This window comes from Egretta garzetta, unplaced genomic scaffold (assembly GCF_000687185.1).
Source record: "Egretta garzetta isolate BGI_Z169 unplaced genomic scaffold, ASM68718v1 scaffold79, whole genome shotgun sequence".
Taxonomy (NCBI): domain Eukaryota; kingdom Metazoa; phylum Chordata; class Aves; order Pelecaniformes; family Ardeidae; genus Egretta; species Egretta garzetta.
This window is the reverse complement of record NW_009260791.1, coordinates 1279251-1300301: the sequence shown is the minus strand read 5'-3', so window position 1 is coordinate 1300301 and position 21051 is coordinate 1279251. Positions and strand designations below refer to the sequence as shown.

The following is a 21051-nucleotide window of genomic DNA, read 5'->3' as shown; positions in this document are numbered from 1 at the left end:
CATTTAAGAGCAATTCTTTTGGATATGCCTTTTCAGCAAGCACCATGAGGTGGCACTCTCTGCATTACCAACTCAATCCCCAAAGAGCCATCTGGTTTTTTGAAGTCTCTTTTTCATGAAACTGAGTTTATAAATAATAATGATACAGTCCTGTACTAAAATAAGATGTGCATATGTACATGTATATGAATTACATAATTAAAGATGCATTACAGCTAAAAATATCTGTTAAAAGAATGCCATCATGGCAAAGTCAAAAGTCAGAAAAGCCAGAGTTAAGATTTTCTGTGCAATCTGCATCCCACTTCCTTGGGCAGATGATAGTTTTCAATGATGTGGTCACATAGATTTTTCCACAGGATTCTTGCTCTCTTTAGGCATAGATCAGAAGACTAAATTGGGCCCCCAGTAAAAATAAACAGCCTATTTGATTGCTGCCGCCTTTCTTATTGCTTGTTTGGAACAATGCATACCAACTAAATTTTGCTCTAAAAATAGAGCTGTTGTTTTTCCCCCCTTTTTTTGTGTGTGTTTTGTGCTACTCATCAATATGTTTATACAGAACTAAGAAGCTGTAACTGGATTTATTCCTGTGCCGATGTTGTATGAAGTGAGTAGGTGTCTTTTTCCCATTTTACAGGTTTGGAAACAAGGTACCAGATTAAAGTTGGATGTATTTGGTACCAATTTGGCATGATTTTTCAGTCATTTGCATACACAAATATTCAGCATGTCTAAATTGGATCCTGTAAATTAGCTCAACCCTGCTACTTGGAGAATTAGGTCTAGACAATTAATGACCACCTGTGAAAAATTTGTAATGAAGTGACTGACTTGGCTTCCTGCAGGACATCTAAAGGAGAGACAGAATCCATTCCTCTGGACAGCTTCTTGCTGCTTAATCGCAAAACCCTCCTTCTACATTCCCCCATGCCTCAGACTAGACTACAGAACATCAGTGATAAATGAGACACAAATACAGCAGTCATATTCCTCCCTACAACATCTTGCTAGCACCCAAATACCGCAGTGGAGGCTGAAATTTTTTTCTGTCTGCTACCACTTGAACTGAAGAGCTGCTGATTGCTCTAGCAGTTAGAATACTCTCTGCAGAGCACAGTGCAGGAATTGGAGAACTCTGCAGGTGAGGCTGACAGCTAATGAGATCAGAAAACGCTGTATTTCAGTCCATGATTTCTTAAGAAAATGCATCTCAGTCCTGATTCTGGTCTTGTATTGTCATGTCCTTTTCAGCTTTTCACTGAACTACTCCTAACTTTCTGCAGTACCACTGTCCTTGCTGTCCTATTTCTCTTAAGCCAGTCCCAGTTTTCTTATTTTTCACCTTTTCTGAAATTCTGAGTTCACCTCTTCCAACCTCCCTCACTCTGCTTCTAATGCCCCCTATATCTGTGTTCCCTGTCCCAGTGTACATCAGATTTCACAGGCCTGGCTTGTCTTTCCTCCTCCGGCAACACCTTCTTCTTTGCATTTATCCAAGAGTAGAAGAGCTAAGGAGAGTAGTTTTCTTGCTCTTGGTCCTTGACATCTCTGCATTTTATTTTTCTAATCTTTTCAAGTTAAGAAGTGGGATTTTTTTAAAAAAGTGGGTTTTAAATTTTATTTTTAAGAAAATACAGAAAATTCTTCTGGTTTGGAAAAATCATAAATTTTGGTTGTTAACGCTAAAACTGAAGCATCCCCTAACAATCACAGGAGTGGAAGTAAAATGGTTTGTCTAAACAAACTTTCCCATATACAGTTTCAGTTCTTGTGAACTGGCATTTTTCAAACTAAAGTATTATTATTTGTGGTAAAGAACTTTTTCAGGATTTAAAAACATTTGCATAGGTACACATGAATTTCTGAATCGTCATAAATATGTGACTCTTTTCAGCTGCTTGTAAGTTTGTCCAGCTGTATCTGCTTGGGTTGAAGCTTTCCATGTCAATGGTCTTTGTATAATTGTCTTTAAATTTAGATCCACTGCTAAAATTTGGAATAAGTGAAAAAAATAAATTGTTTTGTGTAATATTTCCTCTACCTATTTGGAATAGATACTTGAAAGCATTTTTTTTTTTAATAACAACTGTGCTTGTTTGCTGTCTTTGTAAAAACTTGATCACATTTGTACAAAATATAAACTGAAAATTTGCACTTTTTACATGATAGTGAGAGGTGAGTTAGGAATATTCCAGTGTTTCAAGAGGTCCTAAACAAGAAAGAGACCACCAGTTAATTTAATCTGACTCTTTTTATACCACAAGCTGGAATGTATCATCCAAGTGTCTTATAAATGTTTTCAGCTTTCATTCTATCCCCAACAGAAAAAAAAAAAAGAATATGTTGCAAATAGAAGGAAAAGTCTTGAAAAGCCTATTGATATATATATTTTTTTCCTTTCTTTCTTTCTTTTAATTCCTGGGAACTGTTTAGGTGAGAAATGCTAGGAGATTTCAGGAGATAGCACAAAATATGAGAAAGCTTGTATGTCCCAGTTGATATGACCTGAGGGAATTAAAAGAGGAGTTTGCCTTGGACTCAGCTATGGTGATCAGTGGGACTCCCAGGTATAATCCAAATGACTCAGAAATACCTCTTGCAGTGACTAGTCCAGAGCTGTGTATATATGCTAGCTGATCAGCAGATGCAATCAAGCAGGATATCATTGCTAAATTATTTTGTCTGTCTATTGCACACTGGAAACATTTATTCATGTCTTTATCCCGGTGTCAATTTTTCATAAAACTAGTATGAATTTGAATATTTTTGACCCTTCTGTTCTTTTAAACGTGATTGAATTTAACCAGCATTTTAAAGTATTATTGGAGGCAGAGGGACCAACAGGTAGTGTGGCTGTTACCTTTGGAAAACCTTCTAAAACCAAGGACTTTACCTGTGCAGTAATTATATTGGCAACATACTAGAAGGTTAAGTAGAGAAACATGCAAAAGTAGGGAGAAGTTGAAAGTAGGTAGATCTGTGTTTGTACGCATTTTGATGTTGTCTAATGTCATATCTGCTGCCGTCCTTTTTCCACAAGAGTTTTGTGTCCCTGCTTACATTAAGAAAGGACAGGTTGACATAGGTCCTTATATTAAAGGAGGTGCTTGTTTTTAACATCCCCTTTGAAAAGTCTGTAGTGAATGAGCCATAGCATAGTAAAAAAGAAGAAAGGGACCTCTATGTAAGGCATGTGAATACAGCCCAGAGGAATTGACTTCTCTTCCTTAGAGTTCCTATGGAAAGCTGGATAAGTGACTTGAAGTCGGATCTTTCACAGTTGATCACTAATTATACCTGTCCTTTTGGGAAATACTCATTTGGGATTGTAGATCTCTGGTGGGTTGACTTTGGCTGGATTCCAGGTGCCCACCAAAGCCACTCTATCACTCCAGCTGGACCGGGGAGAGAAAATATAACAAAAGGCTCGTGGGTCAAGATAAGGACAGGGAGAGATCACCTGGCAATTACCATAATGGGCAAAATAGACTTGACTAGGGGAAGAATTAATAATTTAATTTATTACCAACCAAATCAGAGTAGGAAAATGAGAAATTAAACCCAAATCTTAAAAACACCTTCCCCTCAGCCTTCCCTTCTTCTTGGGCTCAACTTCACTCTCAATTTTCTCTACCTCCTCTCCACCAGCAGCACAGGGAGACGGGGAATGGGGGTTGGGGTTGGTTCATCACATGTTGTCTCTGCCGCTCCTTCCTCCTCAGGGACAGGACTCCTCACGCTCTGTCCCTGCTCCAATGTGGGGTCCCTCCAATGGGAGGTAGTTCTGCGTGAACTTCTCCAGTGTGAGTCCTTCCCATGGGCTGCAGTTCTTCATGAACTGCTCCAGTGTGGGTCCCCTGTGGGGTCACCAGCCCTGCCAGCAAAGCTGCTCCAGCCTGGGCTCCTCTCTCCATGGGGCCACAGGTCCTGCCAGGAGCCTGCGCCAGCACGGGCTTCTCATGGGGTCACAGCCTCCTTCGGGCACATCCACCTGCCCTGGCATGGGGTCCTCCCTGGGCTGCAGGTGGAGATCCGCTCCCCCATGGGCCTCCATGGGCTGCAGGGGGACAGCCTGCCTCACCATGAGCTGCACCAGGGGCTGCAGGGGAATCTCTGCTCTGGTGCCTGGAGCACCTCCTCCCCCATCTTTCTGCACTGACCTTGGTGTCTGCAGGGCTGCTCCTCTCACATATTCTCACTCCTCTCTCTGGCTGTAATTGCTGTTGTGCAGGGATTTTTTTTTCCCTTTAGGTATGTTCTTCCAGAGGCGCTATCATTGTTGCTGATGGGCTTAGCCTTGGCCAGCAGTGGGTCTGTCTTGGAGCCAGTTGGCCTTGGCTCTGTTGGACATACAGGAAGCTTCTAGCAGCTTCTTACAGAAGCCACCTGTGTAGCCCCCCTGCTACCAAAACCTTGCCATGCAAACCCAATACAGGATCTTTTTTCTAGAAGTACTGAGCCTCAAAAGCTGCTCTGAAGTTGTTCATATTACACTAAATTAGATGCCAAATACTTCTTTTTTGAGATCCAAAACTGTTTATATGTTGATCTCTCTATTCCTCAGCTTTGTGTATATAAAATTGAAAATAATATTCCTTAATCTTGCAGGAGTAGTAGAAGATGAAATGAATGTTTCCCATTCCCCCCTTTTATCAGGCTTGCTCCTTCATTCCTGACTTTTCTATCTCTCCCACACTCAGTGGTGCAGGAAGATGGGGAATGGAGGCTTTGGTCAGTCTGTAATAGCTCCTCTCTGCTGCTCCCTCCTCCTCACACTTTTGCCCTGCTCCAGTGTGGGTCCTTCCCATGGGCAGTAGTCTTTCTTGGAGTGCTCCAGCATGGGTCTTCTCCACAGGCTGTCAGGAGAACCTGCTCCAGTGTGGGCTCTCCATGGGCTGTGGTTCCCTCAGGAAATATCCACCTGCTCTGGCATGGGAGTCCTCCAAGGGCTGCAGTGTGGGTGTCTGCTCCACTGTGGTCTTCTCCATGGGCTGCTGGAGAATTTCCACTCTGGTGCCTGAGGTGTCTCTTGCCCCTCCTCCTTTTCTGACCTTGGTGTTCACAGGTTTGGTGGGTGTTGGGTTTTTTGTTTTGTTTTTTTGGTGGGTTATTTTGGTTTTGGTTGGGTTTTTTTTTTTTTAATTTGTTCCTTGCTTATGGGCAACATTTTGTCATTTCTTAAATGCACTTTCCCAGAGGTGCCACCATCTTGTCTGAGGGGCTCAGCCGTGCCCTGCAGTGGGGCCGCTGGAGCTGGCTGGAACCGGCTGTGTCCGGCACGGGGCAGCCCCGGCCTCTCCTCACAGAGGCCTCCCTGCGGCCACCCCACGGCCTGCACCTCACCACAAAAACGTAATATGACGCTGCTGAAAATTTCATGTGAGAAAATAATGGCATATTTGTAGAAGAGTTTGAATAATGGTCGTACACTGAGTGATGAGAAAACAATTAAATGTTGAATAATTAATGAATTTAATATTATTCCTGTTGTATACTAAATGGTACAAGGCCTCTGTAGAAAGCATGCTTGCTTGTGTGACCAAATAGTTAAAACTATCTTAATGAAGAGCTATAGAGGACTAAAATAAGGTTGTTCATAATGGTTTTCATTCTGATGTTGCCCAGCTGGCCTTTGTACTCAAACTAGTCTTCTAGCATACTGCTGTATTTTGTCTGTCTGTGTGGGTTCTTTGTCTGTACTGATGCCTAGCACACTTACTGAAACATTTAAATATGCTTCAAGAGTAGTCTGACATATTTGGTATGCTGAATAACTTGAATATTTTAATTGAGAGGTTAAAATCCATCACAATGTGACAAATAGCCCAAGTGGTAGGTTGATGATTTAAATATATGAAGGGCTTTTTGCGTGTTGCATTCTTGTGGGTTTGCCTCCTGCCGTGCTCTTAAAACAAGAGAAATAACATCAGGAGAGAACAACAGAATAAATATTAGCAGGTTTATGACTGTTCTCCTTCTGCTTTTTTTATATTAATCTATGTTTATTGAGTGTTCTCAGGAAGTGCACTTGTAAAAGTTGTTTCAGAAGTGTCTGAGTTGTTTGGCAGGTGGACTGTTGGATCAAATAGATCACTGTAGGTTTTAAGGCGGAGGCCTAGTTTTCTTCGCAAACAAGAAAGTCTGTGAAGCACAGTGAAAAATACAGAGCTTGCTGCCCATGGCCCTTTAGTCCTGTCTTCTCTCTTCTGCCAGGTTTTGGCAACTGCTAGATTTGAGTCTCTCCACCAAGAGTCTATACATTCTTTTTTATGCAAGCTGCTGAACAGATAGGATTAAGTTCGTACTGCTATTAGTCTGAAAACTGGAGGGTGAGGACTCTGTATAACCTGCTACTGATCCCTGGGCTTTCTGCATGTTCCTGCTTGTTTCTGTCCTCCAGGCACAATGGTTGGTGATCACACCCGCTTGGAATTCCACAACATCGAGACAGGGATCATGACGGAGAAACGATACATCTCTGTCATCCCATCCAGCTTCATTGGCCACCTCCAGAGCCTCATGTTCAATGGGATGCTCTACATTGACCTGTGCAAGAACGGTGACATTGACTATTGTGAGCTGAAGGCGCGCTTTGGTCTCCGCAACATTATAGCTGACCCTGTGACGTTCAAGACCAAGAGCAGCTACCTGAGCTTGGCCACCTTGCAGGCTTATACATCCATGCACCTCTTCTTTCAGTTCAAGACCACCTCAGCTGATGGTTTCATCCTCTTTAACAGTGGTGATGGCAATGACTTTATCGCAGTTGAACTAGTCAAGGGGTAAGTGACTTTCTGCTGTATTTTACCAGCTTATTTATAGATAAACTTACTTACTTACAGGTATGCATAAAATTCTTGCATAAAGAGAAATTCACCTCATACTTGCGTTTTCTGTTTGCTGGGGTGTTTGACAAAGCACTTAGGTATAAACACTGAAGCTTAAGACTCCTGATTTTATCACTGACTTCCCCCTGTGGCTGAGGAGAAGACGCTTTTACAGTGTGAAACATTAATGTTCTAAGTCCTTTGGATCTAGTTAGGATAATTTTTGTCCTGTTAACCTTGCAGAATAGCACAGAGGAGGAGGAAATGTGCTGAGGGCTCTGAGCTTTCCCTCCCCCCCCTCCCCCCCCCCTTTTTTTTTCCCCTGTAACACTCTTGTTTCTGCCATCTCCACTGAAGGAAAAAAAAGAGCTTATGGGCTAATGAATTTGTATTTCTACTGATGATGCTTGAGGAAAAGTGAACTCAGCTTGCTTTTGAACCACTACATTCTTTTGCAAGACCAAAAGCTTATTTAAAAGAAATTTTTGTTAGCTGAACAGATCTTCATCTCTTATACTCACATAGTCACAGTAGACACGTTTTCCACAAATACAGTTTACTAGTCCTGTTTATTTCAGTATAGTGATAGTTCAATCCAGCTTTGTTTTTAACTTTGCACATATTTTTGTAAGTGGGACATTGAGTAATAAAAAAAGCAAGAGTCATGAGCTCCTGGAGCTCCGAGAGTTGAATTTTGTTGGGTTTTGTTTGTTTTTTCCCCCTCCTTTCTAAGTAGAATATTTCTCTTCTATCCTCAGGTGGATTCCTGTGTTTGAACTATATAAATAATTCAGGGTAACATTCCCATTACTTCAGTCTTCGTTAGGGTCTTTATTTTTTGCCAAAAGCTTTGCTAATTGTTTTCCAGCTGTTTGAAAAAGCCTAAGATCTCATGTGAATTTTAGTACAATATTTTGAGTGAGTTTCCCAATTGACTTCTTAAGAGAGTTATTCAAAACTCAGAATGAATCTGGGGAATATATGCCCCAAATAAATGTACCTAGTGTTGCTCTCCAGTACACTTATTGATATTACCAATTTTAAAAAATAATTGTACGCACGGACAGAGTTTTTCTGGGTCTGCGAGAACTTTGTGAAAAAGAGGAATGCTTTATGGTTAGAATCTGATTAGTCCAAATGTCATCTTAAAGTACTAATCCTTTTTCAGTTAAGCTTTCTTGGTGGAAAGGAAACACCTGTGTCTTTTCAAATCAGCAGCTAGTATTTTGGCTTCCTAGAACTTTCTAACCCCAAGATACTTCCCCTCATGACTTTTGTAAGTTAATTTATCAACTCTGGTTAGAGTAAGGGTCTTACACAATTTTAACTAGTTCTTTCTATGTTTACAGGTATATACACTATGTGTTTGACCTTGGAAATGGACCTAATGTTATCAAAGGCAACAGTGATCGTCCTCTTAATGACAACCAATGGCACAATGTTGTTATCACCAGAGATAACAGTAACACACACAGCCTAAAGGTGGACACTAAGGTGGTCACTCAGGTTATCAATGGTGCCAAAAATCTGGATCTTAAAGGTAAATTCTACAAGACTGATGGTTCCTTCCTTCGTTCTTGTGGGGCTCAACCAGTAAAAACGAGCTTGCAGGAACTATGTATTGTAGAACTGTAAATCTGGCATTTGCTAATTTTTGGATTTCAATTTCATTTTTTTCTTTCTCTGTTTGGCAACTTCCTGGAGCAGTTTGTCATATTTTACTTTTTTTGAAATTGGTTGTTGTCCTACAGTTTTTCCTAGTTAGGATGCAATTACAACTGGGTTTTTTTGTGGTGGGTTTTTTTTGTTTCTGTTGTTGTGGGGTTTTGTTGGTTGGTTTTGTTTTGTAGTAAAGGAGGCAGAAATGACTTCTTGCACAAAATCTTGCTCTGCTTCAAACTTTTTCTGAGAAGCTGTTCAGCTTGCTATATTCCTGTCGGGAATCGGGGGGAAGGCCACTCTAGAAGGTGTGTAACTTCCTCCTTTTGGTATGTTTACCCCCTTCTCCTCTAGGTGATCTCTACATTGCTGGCCTAGCTCAAGGCATGTATAGCAACCTTCCGAAGCTGGTGGCCTCACGTGATGGATTTCAGGGCTGTCTAGCGTCTGTGGACTTGAATGGGCGTTTGCCTGACCTAATCAATGATGCTCTGCACCGCAGCGGGCAGATTGAGCGTGGATGTGAAGGTATAATTGATTTCAGAAGTTCCTGTCTCAAGCACTCCTCTTTTATTTCATTGCTGCCCCTGTGCATCTACTTGTCCACCTTACTGTCCACTTCATTTGTTTGCTTTCATCGTGACATCCTTCAACACACTTTTGTCTTCCAAATGCAGCTTAAGGATAGCTAGCTTCTGTGAGTGGCTTAACAGCTGCTCTCTTGTGTATTCCAACCCCTATGAGGTGGTACCTCCAGTAGCGGAAAGGGCGGTACTGGGGTGGGCTGCTATTTACTAGTACTTTCCCCAGAGTGGTTTATTAACATTACAGTACTCTTAAAATACTTTGAAAGAGGTTCTGAGCCTTCAGTTCACTTGTGCTTCAGAGCACCCTTTCTTGGGATCCAAAGAAGTAAGTATTTTGAAGACCAAGTAGAAGCAGGGGAAATGGAAGGTAGAAGGAACTCAAGGGTGAAGATTGGACCAAAACCAGGAGTTCCTTTTTGAGGAGGTGGGCCTCCAACAAAAGCACTGGGGACATTGTCTCTGCTGTCTGGAAAACCTTGGTCTTCTATAGTTTCTCTTTTCCAGCCAGCTTATAAACAAATGTAATGCGTGACTTTTTTAAGCACGTAAATAGTAGTGATTTCTTGAAGCTTCTTTAAATAACTTACTGTTCCTGCTAAGCTCCTATTAATTGAAGGAATGTAGACATCAGTAGCACTGACTCAGTAATGTGCATGAGGCATCAATTCCAAAGCACTTGGGATACTTACCATCAAAAAGCCCAAGGTTTTGCTGGCTGGGTTAAATGAAAATCATCATTATATCTGTTGAATATAATGCTGTGTTGGCTACCAGCCACTAGAGGAAGACAGTTTTATCTCATCAGTCTAAGCATGTTGTTCTGTATGGCTCAAGAACAGAGTTATGATGCTTTCCCAGAGGATTCTGCACTATTGTTAGAGCTATGGTGTTTCCTTCTCCTGTACCCAGTGTAGTTCTTCGATTTAGTGTCCTGTTACTGAGGTTGTGGAATGTCAGTGCCACTCCCAAAGCATGTAATGTGGCACTTACTTTGTGTGCCAGTCTGGTACCAGCACAGCTGGTTGACTCTTAGAAATGTCAGAAATGTGAGTTCCCCCTATGTTTTAAAGCCCTTCAAACAAGATTCAAAGTTTGAGACAGACCTACAAAAATGGGTGGGAGGGTCAATGATGGCCCTCATTCTGTTTTTGGAAGAACTTGATCTTGCAAAGCAGTGCCCATGCTAGCTTCCAGGGAACTACTGAAAAGGAAACCATTCTCTTTGCCAATGTGTTTAGGATTAGTAAAAAACCCTGAGAATTAAGTCACCACAAAGCCATTTCATTTGGTTTTTTGCATCACAGCAATCCCCAAGGCTTCATCTCACATCTTGAGAGCTGCATCTTGAGCAGCTGCCTGCTGCTGCCTGTTCTTACAGTTGCCACTGAAAGTCACACCTATCTCCCCTTTCTCTAAGCATGTTCGGTCCTTATTTAACTCTCCCTATTTTGTTTCTGTCTGAAGTGATCTTGGGTGCAGTCTTAATAAGGTCTTAAGGTCTGAAGTCCCAAGCAGTTCTTGCTGTCTCATGATGTTTAACTGTGTTTGTAATAAACAATTGCAGGCTTTTTGGGTGAATAGTTGTGCTGTGTGTTGATTTGCAGGACATGTCCTTATTTCATCATGAAGGGCAGTGGGACCACACACATGATGAGAAAATGCATGCTTAAAGAAATGTCGTTCCATCCCCACATATGAATCTTGCCTTCCAAATGTAGTGTGAGAGACATGTCTGCTAATGCTTGTCTCTTGTGGCTTTGCTTTCAGAAGCAGAGATTACAAGGCAGCAGCCATTTTCTCTGAAACTGTCAGTTTGATCTGAGGACAGAATCAAAGGATGTGGGGAGGAAGGAAGCCTGGAGAAAGTAGAATGTGAGATGTAGGTCAGCAGGCAGCACTGTTCCACCTAACACAGACCAGTACCACTACAAATGGGTGACATCATTGCATCCTGTTTACATTTGTTATATCTGTTCATGTATTTCAGTACCCTATGCCATACCACCAATTAAGATTCACAAATTTCAATAGGAAAAGAATATTCTTTATTGTCTTGGTCCTACTGCCCTCTCCTCTTATTCAGTTTGAGCAAGCCATTGAAATACCGTGGCCACATTGTTCCTCTCATGTGCTCAAGCATAATTCAGCCTTGCTTAGCACCAAAGCACAAACCTACCACATTATACAATTAACTGTGTCCCAGTGATGGATAAGGCAGTGCTTCTATTTGAGCAGGAGCAGGAAACACTTTCAATATAAATATTTATGTGAGAGTGTTTTGTTTAGGACCTGGAGAATCCCAAAGCATTCTTAGGCCATATATTGGAGTCATTAACTGAAACGCAGGCATCCTTGAGACTGAAAGTGGCTGGTGAGAGAAAAGATGTCTGCACTGTGGTGCATATGCAAGAGTTGGAGGATGAAGGAAGTTGTTCAGGTGACCTTCTTTCCCTCCTTTGAAAGTAAAGCAATTTAAACTTTGGTGATTCTAGACTTCTAAAATACATTATTTTTGCTGAGCACTTCCTTCCTGGTCTTACTACTAGAGGAATGGATCAATTTATTCCATCCACAAAAGTCACGACTGAGTGACTCACTGCTTTTTCCTCACTGGTCCTGGAAGAAGTTAAGCAGATGTCCGACCTCTTGTGGAGTTTAAAGACATTGCCCTAAATATTAATGAGTACTTCCTGCATTTGGGGTGTATTTTCCCCTCTTTATTTATTTGCCATATGTTCTCATGTGTTTTCTTTTCCTTTTATTTGAACGTCCTTATGTTGCTTACTGTGGGCACTAGAGCTATCTGAAATTCAGCTGCATGTTCTAAATACTCATGTTCACTCCATCCTGCCCCCAGCCAAACAAACCTAACAGCAGTGGTTAAAGAACATTGTATTTCTTCTACAAGGCAGTTTTCTATGTGATTTAGAGATGTGGCTTCTTCCTCTCCTCTTCACCTTTCCTCACCTGTTCCACTGATAACAGCTTCTCACAAAGGAGAGTGATTATTATTAAACTGGCTGACACTGTTCCAGATGTTTTGGAACTTTTTTTTATCCTAATTTAATCTTCTTCCAGATCCTGCAGTAAAATGATAATCTTGTGCTACTTCCCATTAAATAGTATAGTTAACCTTTGGAATTCACTAGTGCGTGAAAAGCATGAATGACACATACGGGATGGATAATCAGAAATGCGTTTTGCATACTAAGCAGTATGTGGAAAAAAGAAAAAATCTAATCTCATGCTTAAAATCTCACAGCAGGATAATGTCAGAAAATATTTCACCCTTCATCTGCTCAGTAGTGAAACTTCAAATCTGGTGATACTTCACTTTCTCTATGGAATCAAAGGTTGTCTGTTGAGGAGAGGAGCGTTAATTTACTCCATGGTGGTTTGACAGCTCTCCTGTTCTTTATGCTGTTGTATTTCATTGTCACAGTGGTGCTGGAATTATGGAACAAATGTAAGCTTTGCTCCAGCTCGGTTACAAAGAAGATGAGGAGCAGGGCAGTTAGGGAAAGTGCTTGTTTGTTACACAGAAATTACTTTGTTAGAATATGTGTTGAAGATGCATGGAGAAATGCATCCTCCTCCTCTTTCCACCCCTCCTCTCTTTCTTTTGCATTTTGTTTCAAGAACTCTGGGGATTTTATAGCTCTATGTAGTAGAGCAGTTCCGGAAGTGGAAAAAAAAGATGACTAGCCCAAAAGGGATGGTGATTTCCATCTTGAGTCATCTGTGGGCCCTAAAACAATAGCAAAGATTCAAAATGTTAAACTTTATAGGAACCACAGGAAATGGCATCTGTACATGCCAGTTCTAATTACTGGGTTGTAAATGTAAAAGGAGACAATGGGAGAAAGGGAGAGCTACCAATCTCTCTTTAATATCAGATGTGGTATTAGAACTTTTTAAGAACAGAAGGTTATAAAGGTGAGTATGCATTTCTTAAATACCCATCTTTTGAGCAGTGATTTGGTGTGTTGTTGTTCCTATTGTGCTGTATAACAGAAATATGTCACCTTTAGTGGTAAGGGATTCAGGAGCTGCTGCCTGTACTCCCGTCTTTGTCCTCTGCTTTTTTCATGCTGAAAGAGAAAACTTAGAATCAAGGTACAACACATCAAAAATCTATGTGGCTTCCTTGTGAACTGGAATCTATTAAAAAAACCCCCACAAACCTTGTGCCTAAATGGAAGTGCATCAGTAGTATTGTTTTGTTTTGCTTTTTTATGCTGTGCAATTTTCAGTCAGACTTGGTAGATTTATGATTCTTTTTTGCCATATTGACTATGATTTGACCACAGATAACAAGATCATTCCCACCTAGGTGAAAGAGTGAAGCTTGTACTTCTATCATTTTTGTTGATTGCTCTGATGAGCTAGATGAAGGTTAATATGGGTCTAAAGCGTGATCTGTCTCTTTGCCTGTTGATGCACATTTTCTTAAGGATGCGTTAAAATCCATGAGCAGGCAGTAGCTTGTGGGGGGGCAAGGTTTCACTGTCGCTTTACATCCAGTGTCAGGTTTAGTTCTTGGCATAAACAGATTGTCATCTTGCAGAGTTACCAGTCCCCTATGGTTTTCTGGCAATAAATCCACTTTGGACAACAAGCCAGGGCAATCTGTGCTTTTGCGAGAGGCAGAAGATTGTAGTTCGGATCCAGAGCCTGGATGTAGAAACAAAAGAAACATATTCTTAACTAATGTGCTGAAAGTCAAATAGATTTTGTTACTTAAAATGGATTCTAAGTGTTTCTCAAATGAGATAAAATCTCTCTTCATTATCAGTAAATGCTGAGAGATGGGTGTTAAGAATGTGGTATTTTTTTCTTCTCTCTATTATCTGCAAATTCTGTGACCTTGTGTATGTGAATGAAATGCATTTCCTCTCTCTTGTGTGTGGTTTTGTTATCTGTTGCTTGGTTGGGTTAAGGTAGCCATGTCCCTTGGTGTCCTTGTTGCTTACGTTATCATTCCTGCATGAATTGATTATGCATGTTGGCTGTGATGGTTATACCAATTGCTTTTATTTATTTAAAGTGATGTGACCCTGGTTTATCTGCCTTTATACTAACCTGTTGTTTATTGTTTTTGCTTTTTTTGGTTTTTGTTTTGTCTTTTGTTTTTTGCTAACAAAGTTGAGTTGACCAAAGCTGACCTGCAAGGTAGAGAAGGTTCTTCTTCCCCATTACTGGTTTGAACTGAAAGATGCTTTTATGTAACATTTGTACCTTTTACTGGATGCAGTCACACCTCTGAGACAGGAACAGAATGACAAAACCCAGCCCTTCTGGAGGGGATATTTGGGTTGAAGAAGGACATGGCAAACAATGGAGATGTTTTTGTTGACCTGGGGGGTTTGACTGTATCAATCTCTGAATATCTATAAGAGCACCGGTTGATTTCCTGAAATGCCTAATGATTGTTCAGGCAAGTAGCTGCTGTGTATAGAGACACAGAAGGCCCTCAGAGCTTTACAAAACAAAAAGCTCACTTGGATTCTTCAGTACTGATCTTAGGGAGTGAGACCAGAAGGTAAAAGCTAGTTTTTTAACTTAGACTTTGGGGGAAAAAAAAATAGAAATAACTTTCTAGAATTCCAGTTTAAAAAATAATCTATTAACTACAAATTCCCTTAGTAGTTAGATGGCATTTTACAAGCCATAATCAATGAAACATATGAGTGGTCATGCCTGATCCTTTTGTACCTGCTGATTTTTGTACCTCTCATAGGTCTTTTTTAGAACCTGTTACTGTATAGTCTCTGATTTTTTTACAAAGCAGATACGACTCTTTCATGATGTTGATCCTCATGTGAAATTCTTACTGACATCTTTTATTAATATTGCCTGTGAAGTAAAAAGGGATCAATCAATCATGTTTGAGGTTGCCAAAAAGTTGAGGACTATGTGAATGGTATTAAAATACTAAAGCTACTCAAGTGAAAGCCATTAAAGAGACTGAGAGTAGCTTCAGTAGAAAAGGGGGGGAATGGGAGAAACCAAGGAAGATGACTCAAAGAGGAGAGGCCAGATAGTAATTGAGAATATGCCACTTGGATTACAGAGAGATGATGGGGTAAAGAGTGCTGATAGTCATCATCAAACTGGTTTTCTAATTACTAGATCTATAATGAAGGAAGGATTAACGGTACAATTACATACAAATATCCTATTTCCCTGGGACATAAGTGAGGAAACCTGCTTATTAGAAATTAATAGGACTTTGATACTAGTATAACCAAAGAGATGTTTTCCATGGTGTTGAAAGTCTCTCTCTTTAAACATGACAGTGAAATTATATTTCCCAATTCACCTAGAGAGACTGCCATATAGAGTACAAATTTGTTCCTGAGTGTTGTGGATGTTTAACAAATGCTCCTCCTTTTTAATGGAAAAGGAGAGAATGGTCTCAGGTATAAGAGGAAGTCAGAGGCGTTGAACAATGTGTCTCTGTTTAACAGTTCTGAAGCCACAGGTGGCAACTGTTATGGTATCAGCTTAATCACCTTGAAATTTTGTGTCTAAGCACTGGTTTAGTCTATGGTTTTGTTGTGGGAGAAAACACGCAGAGTGTTAGTGTTTCACTCTCTGAGGTAGAGACAAGGCTTCCCAACATTTTACATATGACTGGAATAAATTTTTTGTGGTTTTAATCATGTGCTTCATAAACTCCTTTTCTATTCGCTGTGTTTACTGTAAAGACCTGGTGACATTACTGACCAGATCTAATGCAACAGATGCAATTTTCAAGTTAAAATATTCCTGTTCTATATTCCAGGTGTAGGCAGGTAGCAGTTACCTTTGTTTCAGAATATCATCTGTGTCTTTAGGTAGTGTTTGGCTCATTAGAAAAGGATAAAAATACATTTGGAGGAGCCAAGGAAATTTTAATGGGTAAACAGTTTATCACTGTAGCAGTTGTTAATAGAAGCATATTAGGAGGCATCCTCTTACTCAACAGATAAAGACAGTGACAGCCTGAGGTAATTTTAGCCATTGGATGTATATGAAACATTGAATCTGAAAGATTTGACAGCCTAGAGCTAGGCAGAAGTGATGTATTGGGCTCTATGCATGTGGAGCATCTGACTGTGACCACATTTTGTTGGCATCTCTGGCCTATTCCCAGCTGTAGTTGAAGTTGAAATACTCTGTCTTACCAAGGTTAGGGATTTAGAGAGTATTAGATGCTGCCTCTAGGGGATTTCTGAAGTTTATTTAAATGTAAGTGGTAAAGGATGAAATTTTGAAAGAATAGGAAGGATCCGTGGGTTGGGACCAATGTGATGAGAAAAAGCATCCTGGAAGTACACTGGGGCGTAAATAGCTTTAGGATTAAGGTGTTCTGTGCCATCCAAACTGTGGCAGGGAATTTGGGACTTATATTAGATATCAGCAAGTATTGTGCCTTTCTAGCTGCTGTTGTTCTTTCTAGTCACTTGTGTGTCCATCAGAATTCAGGATACATGCCCGGGAGTTCCTGCTCAATTTTTGATGTCTGTTACAAAAAGAGGTCCCAGAACAAAGAGATTGTTGTTTTGATTTTTCCACAGTCCTCAGAAGCTAAAGACTTGTCACAGCTGTGAAGATTATTCCAGCTCAAGCTCATGTTGTTACAGAGGTCTTAACCCTGTAGGAGTATTTGTCTGCAGGTGGAGACATCTGATTGCATTGAAGCCTAAGGGGAAACATTTGTCTTGAGTACATAATGTGGATTATTGGCTTTTCAGGAAACCAACCTTTGCTAAATAGGTTTGGCTATTTCAGAATAGGCCATGAGGCCTGGTACTTTTGTACTGCTGTGATTTGCAGATAGGGAAAGGTGTTTTTCCAATTGACTGTTTTTTTTCTTGTTCACATACAGCCTTTCCAGATTTTCCTTTCTGCTTTTAGTTTCTGTGTCTGAATGTCTGGATACTGCTTAATTTCTCTGCTTCATTTGCATCTCCCTGTTACTTGTCACATCTCAGGTCCAGGCATACTCCCTTTTATGCAGTTAACTTCTTGTTGTATGGTTGGGGGTTTTTTTGGTTTTGTTGTAGGTTTTTTTTCTTTCCTCACTAGCATGTGTATGAGCACTTTTCTCAGACCTTTTAGGTTGCTTAGAGATGGAGAGTGGCAGGGTGACAAGAGGGAGGAACATAGATATATACCAGGTTTGGTGGAGGGGGGGGGGGAAAGCCCACCACCTTGCAGATTCTTTTTCTGTGGGTTGCTATTGCTGCCAATTCCCTTCTGTCACCTTGAGGTAAAAGTGCTTTCCACGGGATACTTGTATATTTGTTATTTTAACTATTCCCAGTCCCTGAATTTTTTAGACCAGCCACGTGTTTGGAACAGAAGGACTTGGCGTCATAACTGACGTTAGGTGAATGAAGAGTGCAGGTTCTGTTGAAGCACTGGAATAAATGGCTGTATTTTCAGAAGACTGCAGAATGCTGACTTTTGAGTTATTTCTGGCAGTGGGTAACTTTAAATATGGAACCTGCCAGATGTCTAACCTTATTTTGGTGACAAAGAGATGATGAGTTCTTAACAAAATCTGGAACTGAAGAGCACTCACAGAGCTGGCCTTGCAGTTCTTGAAAATCCCTTTTGGTTTTTTGGTTCTAGTTTGCTCAGTTAAGGTTACTCTGTGATATTCCTGCTTTCTGTTACCTGTGACTCAAAATACAGGAAAATATTTTTTTCCAAACTATTCTAAAATTGGAAAACTTCACTGGATTAACTTAATTTCCTTCTTACCCTGCACTAAGAGTGAGTCCTGGAACAGGTTTATATTCTGCCTAGTGCATATGGTTTCCAAGACCTGATGCCTCTCTGAGCTGTACTGGGCGGCTTGCACATTGAATTAAAAAAAGCAGGCTATCACTGGTTATGAAGGAGGAGTGCTGACAGAAGTAGATTGTAGATTTATCATAGGTATAAATTGCCCATCATAACTTCTGACTGGTAGTGGTAGAGATATTTCAGTGCTTGATGGCATTTGCAATTTAGGAAGTGTAGGGCAAAAGAAGCACCTTATTCTGCTAAGACAGTAAAGTTGTCTTACTTTCCTGTCTCTTCCTAACCTCTTTGAAGGCACAAGGAAAAAAGATGGGAGCGTTTAGGGAGATTGAGTGAAAATGAACCCATGGTGTCATTGAACATTGCCTGTAGCAGATCTTTGTCTTATTGAGAAAATAATGTTAACACAAATGGTAGATTCCTTTCAACAGGAGTGAATTTTCGATGTGTAAAGGAAGGTGTTATGTGCAAGACCAAGAATGGTTTGCTTAGCTTAATGCTTATTGCTAGTTAAGATCAAAGCATGGCCAGCTGTGTTACAATCTTGCAGCTGTTGTATAAAGAAACTGATTCCTCCTGTAACTCAGAAGAATGATAAACACAATACTGTCTTTTATTCCTAAAGTACCTTTCTCTGCAAAGAGCTTTCAAATGACACAGAAGGAATGCCTTCTCTTGCTAGTAAAATGCACCCACCTGTTGGATGAAACATGGTAGTTTTAGCAATGTGCAGCAATAGAATTCAAATTTCTTAGTTTCAGGGCAAAGAGAAACCTACTATAGAGATGAAATGGCAGGAAAGAGTTAGGGAGACAAACTAATTTTTCCAAGCAGAATGTGGATAATAGATCTGGGTACTGTACTCTTCCAAGGTGATTTTCTTCAAATACTTAGTGGTAAAACTAATAAACAAACCATACATCTAGCTAGGTAACTTGGATGGGAAGTATAATACTGGACTCCTTCCCAGGGAGGGAGACCCAACAAGATCTTGGATCCTGCAAGTCATTGGATACTGAGCTGTTTCAGTAAAAATTAGACATGCAGAAGCAAAGATCAAATGGACATCGTTGAAGAATTCTGCTTTTCCATCTCATATTCTTAAGGAGATGCCTCTGTTGGTAGGCTTAGTCTAGACAGAAGGAGACTGAGCAAGTCACACTTTTGCTAGTGGGAATGTTTTTCTGCACTGGGGACTTCCCCACTTTTAGTCTTTATCTGCTGTCCAGTCACTCCCCTTTCCATTGTGCATGTGGCATGAAGAAGGCAATGCATCAAGCCCAGCTACAGGCAGGCAACAAAAGCAAGCCCTTTGAACAAAAATGTGCTTAATGGAAATAGCAAGTGTTATCAGGGTGTTGGAAACTTAAGGAGAAAATTAACGTCAGCATGCATATTTTATTAATTAATAAGTATGGTGTGATTTATCAGATGTATGTCAGGTTATTACATGAAGACTAGTTCTGAAACTTTGCTTTTAATACTTTGACTGCTGTAAGTGTTGCCAAAGGAATAAAATTAAAAATAGACCTGAACCCTTATGGCACTGGTATTTTAGAACCAATTCTACTGCTGTATATAAATTGTTTGTCATCTTTTCTTTCCTTGTTCATTAACACTAAAGGACATGTGTGTGCTAACACAAACTCCATGTTTTATAAGCCTTCCTGTGCTTCTGTCGTTTTGCTCCCTAATCCAAAATCCTAATCCCCTGTGACATCCCTGTTAGTTGCTCTGAACAAAATTCTGTTACCACAGATGGAGGATTATGACATCAGGCAAGGACTGTAAGCAGCGGGAGTAGATGAATTCTCAGAGACAAAGATCCTTTTACCATGCAAATGGCCCACAGAACTAAGGAGTGAGGCAAATCGTAATACCCAGCATCTATGCTGTGCTGTCACAACTGACTCTAAAGATGGCAGATCAGGCTTCGAGCTTCCTTGTGGTATTGTCAGGCTTTCAAAATATCTCATCATTGTGATGGGGTTTTTTTATATTTTCTTTTTTTTTTCTCTGGCTGCTTTGAAGGTACTGTTTCCATCTTCACTGTTGGTTTCTGTAAAATACAGTTCAGAAACCACAATACTGGCCATGAATTCAGGTCCTTTGGCTCTCTGGACTCTTTCACTAGGAGCATCTCAAGCCACAGGTACTAGGCCTCATGCAGTCTTATTCCTTGAGTAGAGTACTGGTCCTTTCTCTTGTGGCACCTAGACAAAGGATATCCCCATTAGATGATGCCCGTTGTCAAGTCCAGTTACTGATTAAAGCATTCTCAGAAGAGTGTAGGAAGAGAGGAGAAACGTCATTGAAAATGCTGTTCTGCTTTGCTTCTGTGTAATGGTGTTTATGGTTGATGCTGTACCAAGCTTGCACAGTCACAACTGCTTTCTGTTTTTATTTTTAAAATATATATAACTTGCTTGTTTACATTCATATTTAGGGTTAGAGGTTAGTTAATGAGATAGTAAGGTATCAGGAGAGGTATCAGTTCCTTATTCCTTATCCTCAGATAACTCAGGCATTTTAGGCAAAATGACAACTAATACTCTATTTCATATTGTTAAACGCTACCCCTTCTTTTGCTGGGCCAGAGTCAATCTGAAGCATGTATCAGACCACTGACGCATGGGTGTCTATATAGTTACATCCATGTCTTTTTTATAAGAGTAAAAGCAGGAGGGAAGTGTGTACATACATGTGCCTACCAGCCCACACTGTAAAGTATGTCAGCACTGTTGTTGATCACTAGACGTGATCTGTTAACTTCACGCAGTGCCAGTGAGACCACTGGGATTCATGCAGCTGCAAATGAGAGTCAGGTGGGTGGGAAGAAGAGGCGGAGGGGAGGAGAGAAGTGTTGAAAAATGCTGCTCAGCGTGCTTTCAGTATGGTAACACACTGTTTTCTTGTTGTGGCTGCTGGGGTGGCCCCTTTTCAATAGGTGAATTTTCTTTCAGGGATTTTGTTGTCTGCTTTTGTTATCCACACTTATGCTTCTACCTAGAGATTTTGGGTTTCTGGTTTTGTGTTGGTGGTGGTTTTTTTGACAGTATAACAGATCGTGGAAGAAAATCAGGTTTTTGTTAATGTTCAGTTAAACTCTCTGCCTACTGATAGTCACATGTTCCTTCTCATTGCAGGGGAGTTGTAAAGAAGCACAGATAGCTAAAAAG

General features: G+C 40.5%; 1 protein-coding gene across 5 annotated transcripts in view; it reads left to right on the top strand.

The window, feature by feature from the left end:
* Window positions 1–21051, top strand: part of NRXN3 (neurexin 3) — a 982535-nt gene that overhangs the window by 408976 nt on the left and 552508 nt on the right. For all 5 annotated transcript variants that reach the window (XM_035901997.1, XM_035901996.1, XM_035901998.1 and 2 more), the window contains 3 exons: window positions 6404–6785; window positions 8180–8370; window positions 8844–9017. In XM_035901997.1, the coding sequence (XP_035757890.1) occupies window positions 6404–6785; window positions 8180–8370; window positions 8844–9017 (747 nt within the window). The remainder of the gene's footprint in view (window positions 1–6403; window positions 6786–8179; window positions 8371–8843; window positions 9018–21051) is intronic.